At 41.9% G+C, this 6,000-nt stretch overlaps 1 protein-coding gene across 2 annotated transcripts in view; it reads left to right on the top strand.

Annotated features, from left to right (window-relative positions):
• Nucleotides 1–6,000, top strand: part of LOC147025087 (protein mono-ADP-ribosyltransferase PARP12-like) — a 52,639-nt gene that overhangs the window by 3,486 nt on the left and 43,153 nt on the right. For both annotated transcript variants that reach the window (XM_085885701.1, XM_085885700.1), the window contains exon 3: nt 550–660. In XM_085885701.1, coding sequence (XP_085741827.1) covers nt 550–660 — 111 coding nt within the window. The remainder of the gene's footprint in view (nt 1–549; nt 661–6,000) is intronic.

The following is a 6,000-nucleotide window of genomic DNA, read 5'->3' as shown; positions in this document are numbered from 1 at the left end:
GCCAAAAACTATGTATCACACGATATCTCAAGACATTGTGGACAGCTCAAATGTGCTTAATTATTTATCTTCATAAACCTTAATTATTATCTGAATTATCGTTAACCTTAATTATTCATCTTCATAAACCCTCAACCTCCCACATGTTCTCGTGGTTAGGATACCTCGTTTACACCCAGGTGGCCCAGGCTCCATTCCTCATTTGAGCACCACAACTAGCAGGAGTTGCAACTGCTAGTGCAGCAACTTGAGTAAAATTAAGTGGAAGCAATCAAAAGGTGTACCAGAGTTTTCTTGATTCTGATGATGATGAACTTTCATTTCACCTAATGAACCCTAATTTACTTTCATTTTGCTCTATTTCCTTCCCTCCTCTCTCTCCTCCTCCTTTTGTTGGTAATCTCCTTGTATTGGCCCACTACCTCCTATGGCATGCATTCCCTTATACCCTCTGTCACCTTCATCATCTTCCATTAATCTTCATTTTGTGCACTAAAAAGTGTTCAGTGAAATGGTAACATGCTTTTCTTTAACTTCACCCAATGGAAGGAGAACGTATCTGTAGACCAGAGACACAGGGGAGAAGAAAACCCAGGTTTAAATCACCGCACCCCCGAGCTGGCATTGCCACAGTGGAAGATGCTGCTGGAACAACTAAAGGTAACTCATGATCTCAACACCTGTTTGTGCTCTCAACAGCTGTTCTCCATCATTGACATTCTGAGCCTTTCCTCTTATTTAGTGTGTTGTGAAGAATCGCACAAAAAAACCTCGAAAACCATTATCTCTATCTCTATCTCCATCTCCATATCTCCATATCTCTATATCTCTATATCTCTATCTCTATCTCTCTACCTCTATGTCTACATCTCTACATCTCTACATCTCTCTCTTTCTCTCTTTCTATCTCTATCTCTATACCTCTACCTCTACCTCTACCTCAACCTCTACCTCTACCTCTACCTCTACCTCTACCTCAACCTCTACCTCTACCTCTACCTCTCGATCTCCACATCTCTCTATCTCTCCCTCTACATCTCTACATCTCTACATCTCTACATCTCTACATCTCTACATCTCTACATCTCTACATCTCTACATCTCTCTCTCTTTCTCTCTTTCTATCTCTATCTCTATCTCTATACCTCTACCTCTATCTCCTTATCTCCTTATCTCCTTATCTCTTTATCTCTTTATCTCTATCTCTATCTCTATCTCTATCTCTATCTCTATCTCTATCTCTATCTCTCTCTCTCTCTCTCTCTCTCTCTCTCTCTCTCTATCTCTATCTCTATCTCTATCTCTCTCTCTATCTCTTTCTCTATCTCTATCTCTATCTCTATCTCTATCTCTATCTCTATCTCTATCTCTATCTCTATCTCTATCTCTATCTCTATCTCTATCTCTATCTCTATCTCTATCTCTATCTCTATCTCTATCTCTATCTCTATCTCTATCTCTCTCTCTCTCTCTCTCTCTCTCTCTCTCTCTCTCTCTCTCTCTCTCTCTCTCTCTCTCTCTCTCTCTCTCTCTCTCTCTCTCTCTCTCTCTCTCTCTCTCTCTCTCTCTCTCTCTCTCTCTCTCTCTCTCTCTCTCTCTCTCTCTCTCTCTCCTGCCTGCATGGTTAACACAATGGGTATGTAGCAAAAGGAAAAATAATGTATTTTGTGTGAGTTTGTTCTCAATTTCCATCTTCCTTGCCTTTTACCTGAATAACATGATTTGCAATGAGTAGTTGTCTTGGATGACATATGCGTGGAACCACCACCTAAAAATGGCAACTTTTTTTTTATTTTATCTCTTCCATCAAATTACGGTATCTCCAGATATTACCCTCCAATCTACTGACTTTCTTCTCCCAACCAGCTTTCTAATTTTTCTTAACTCACCTAACCTTCTCGACTAAAGCTTCCTGAAATATTTTTTTGATTTTTCTTTGCAGTTTCTAAGACTAATGGAGGACCTGTCATACAGAGCATGCACTCACATGCAGATGGACAGAGCAGATAACACAGGACCTGACATCAGACATACACGGCCATTTACCTGGACTCCGAGATGGGAATTGGTTTTTGGATGTACTGGTTACTTCTGCCAACGAAGGTGGAAGGAATTTATGTTTTCACTCCTGTTTGTTTGACTGTCTGTTTGTCTGTGAGCATGGTATTTCAAAGTTATGGATGGATTCAGACGAAACTTTGTGGGCAGGTTAGGTGTGTGACAAGGACGAACTGATTGGATTTTGATGAAGTTCTGAATCCAGATCCAGCCACTAGAATTTTTGAAGTGATTCTTCACCATTCAGAGATAGGGCCAAAAACTATGTATCACACGTTGAATACGTTATGGGTAAGTTTTGATAACATTGAGAGCACGCTGAAAAACACTGCCATAAGTCATTGTACGCTGGCTTTAAACGTTGTACTTTTTGGTTGTCCTCAAATTTTTTCATGCTTGAAATTTCACGACGTATGCCGGCGTATGACTCACACGTTCCACTACGCTGGCCACAAGTTGTATGCACGGTCTGCGATCGTTGACAGACGTCAACACATGCTACTTGTAAGTTAATCATAAGTTGAGACACGCCGAGGTAATGTTTAGCGTACCCGAAACTTATTTCTAACCTATGATTAACGTGTTGTTGGCACGTTACGCGATCGATGCCACACATCCACAGACGTTACTTTTAAGTTACTCATAGGCTGAAAGACGTCGGTATAATGGATCGTCCTTGCGTCAGCGTCCACGGCCACGGCCAGGACACTTATTTGCAGCATTCTTCAAACTTTTCTTCGGCATGACGAGGATGTTCACACTTTGATGTCTAGCTTGGCTATGATTCCAATTGTCCATCGGCAGCGTCTATTTAAAATAGTCGAGTTTGAGCGTTTTAACACGTTCAGAAGAAACACTTCAAATTTCCAAACCCCAGCGTCAAAAAACAAAGGCGAGTGACAGCAATTTAAATCGTTCATTGTAAACAATGAAAATAGCTGAGTGGTACCGTTTAAAAGTCGTTGAGTGTAAAAAAAATCCAATTGTTGAGCGCAAGCGTCTACTTTCAATCGTGGAGATGCAGCCATTTAAATCGTTGAGTGGCAGCCGCTGAATAGCAAACCCTACGTCACCGGCAAAGATAAACTGCCGCACGATATGGATAAGTTAGGCTATCGTTGGGCATAGTTTGTGAACGCCGGCTTCCCGATAATTATTCGTTGGTATATCGTATCTATAAGTAATCAAAGCGCTCTATGCACATTATTAGTTCATTGTGCATTTGTCCAACCCGTTATGAATAGACCTAAATCGTAAAAACAAGCTATAGCTCATTGTTGAAAAAGTCCCATAAAAATTAGCTGCGAAGAACTTCGAACAATGGTGAAAAGATGTCTCCTACCCGTGGACACGCGGACGCAAGGACGATCCATCATAACCCACACCCTCCCCCTCACACTCACCTACTACTGCCAACATGAACAAACTACTACTAATACTAATACTAATACTAATACTGATACTGTTACTGCTGACATGGACATCGACTCAAAAAGGACTCGAAAACACTGTTGGGTTCCCCTTTTATGAGCAGCATTTTTATATACCAATTCCCAAAACCGCTGGGAACACGTCTTTATATGGCAGTTGTAAGCTAGAAACACGGTCATTTATTTTTTTTTTGTCGACCGGAAGACGTCATTGGAATACGTCTACATACGTCGATGTGTGTTGGGACTACGTAAAGAATTGGTTCAAAGCACGTCAAACATAAGTTAGAAATAAGTTTCGCGTAAAAAAGACATTACCGCGACGTGTTTCGACTGATGAGTAGCTTATAAGTAGCCTTTGTGGACGTGTGTAAGCGTCCGCATATCGTGTGTACAACTTATCCCCATCGCATGCGGAACGTGTGTCATACGCCGAGTACGTCGTAAAATTTTGAACATGTTTAAAGTTTCTTGACATACTCTACTTACTACGACGTATGATAGCGTGCTTTAGCGTTCTACTTATGTATACTAAACTTACTCATACCGTATTTGACGTGCCCCAACGTTTTAGACACATTTTTTTTAGGTCGGCATACGTTGGCAAGATCGCCAAGGTGTGACCGCGATGTTGTCACTTCCATTTCTACGGCAGTTATGATTCGAATCGTTGTGCGTCAGCCTTTTAATAGGCTACGTCACGACATCGTCGGCGATGCGTGCAACGCGCTATGCCTAAGTTAGGCTATCGTTGGGCATCGGTTGTGTAGGCCGACAACAGGTTCAGCATTCGTTGGTATAAGTTATCTATAACACAACAAAACGTTCTGTGTCCGTTACCAATGCGTTATACATAAGACCAAGTCGCTATGAATACGTCCGAATCTTTAAAAAAAATATCAAAAGTTCAACGTAAGCCAGCGTTTTACATACATTTTAATACGTTGCCATCGCTGGCTAAAACGTCAAGGTGTGACCGGGCCTTTAGTAGCAGTCATTGCTTTAGCAATTATTGATTCATCTTTAGGAATAGTAAAATATCTCTTTGCTGTGTTTATTCTCAGGTTGTGTTTCCATTTACACCCATATTTTTGCTTAATCATGTGCAGAGTTTGTCCTTATAGTGGGGCAGATAACAGCAATTTATGAGAGGAATCGTGCAAATGATGATGCAAGCATCAAATTTGGCACATTTGTTCTCCAGGGGATTCTAATCAAATCTGCCTGATTCGCCACTTGAAAATCCAAATTTTTCAAAATTTGGATTTTCAAATGGCCAATCGGGCACATTTGATCAGAAAGCCCTGCAGAACAGAAATGCCAAATTTGTTGCTTGTATCATAATTTGCACGATTTTTCTACTATCTACTACACTATTAGACAAGAGGAAGTGGAAGTCGGACTTTGAGTGTGTGTTTACTGTACCACTGCTGTAAAGCACACAAACAAACAAACAAACAATGCCTTCCTTCTCAGGGGTAGTGTGGGGTAATTGGTTCTTGATTTATCAAACATCCAAAAGCAATAATTGCTTTTTTTAAATCGTAATTTCCCACTGCCCTTGTACTGACCTTACACCTTCCACCCTCCAGGAGTACCTTTGGCTGTGACTTGCTGTCCGCTCCTACTTCTTGTTCATCTGTGTGTTGAACCGCCCTCATAACAGTGATGATTCCATCTGCATCTTGCTCTCAGACAACATGGACAAACTTTTAACCACTCATCCCAACTTTCTCTTCCTCATATGTGGCAATTGCAATTGTCACTATGGAACGTGACTGGGTGTTGGTACCTCTCTCACCAGCCATGGCACTTCAGCAAGGGACTTCTATGATTCCTTGGGAATGACTCGATCTGCAAACTTTCCAATGCGGGTTTCTCCAAATGGCAAATCCCCTTTTCTGGACTTGGTGACGACTAACTTTCCCGCAAATGTCTCCTCCTCGTCTTCTGCTCCAATTGGTTCATCTGATCATATGCTTGTGAAAGTCAACATCACTTTGGCTGTTCTCAGAGAGCTGCCTCAGCACTGGCGAGTCTGTGGAGTATGCTCCCCTTCCGTCCTTTCCCTCTCTTCAAATGGCTCCACAGCCGACTCCGCTCGCAAGAAAGCTGAATGCCTCAATTCTGTGTTTGCGTCCAAATCTTGTGCCCCAAATCCCTCACTCTCGGTATCCATCCTTCCCTGTCATACCCCACTGCTCATGGACTGTGTATTTTGCACTGAGAAGGTCGAGAGGGTTCTTTCAACCCTCAACTCTGAACCTCCTGCTGGACCGGATGGCATCAGCGCACAAGTCCTAAAAACCTGCTCTGCTGCTCTTGCACATCCTCTCTCTGTCCTTTTCACCCGGTCATTTGTGCTCGATCATCTTCCATTTGATTGGAAATCTGCCAACATCACAGCATTACATAAAGAAGGTACAAAAACTGATCTCCTTAAAGGCCCGGTCACACCTTGACGTTTTAGCCAACGAATGCCGATTTTTGAATTTTTTTTCTATAACGCTGG

Source organism: Eptatretus burgeri, chromosome 6 (genome assembly GCF_056783735.1).
Source record: "Eptatretus burgeri isolate ZD-2024b chromosome 6, Ebu_testis_v1, whole genome shotgun sequence".
NCBI lineage: Eukaryota > Metazoa > Chordata > Myxini > Myxiniformes > Myxinidae > Eptatretus > Eptatretus burgeri.
This window is presented reverse-complemented; position numbering and strand designations above follow the sequence as displayed.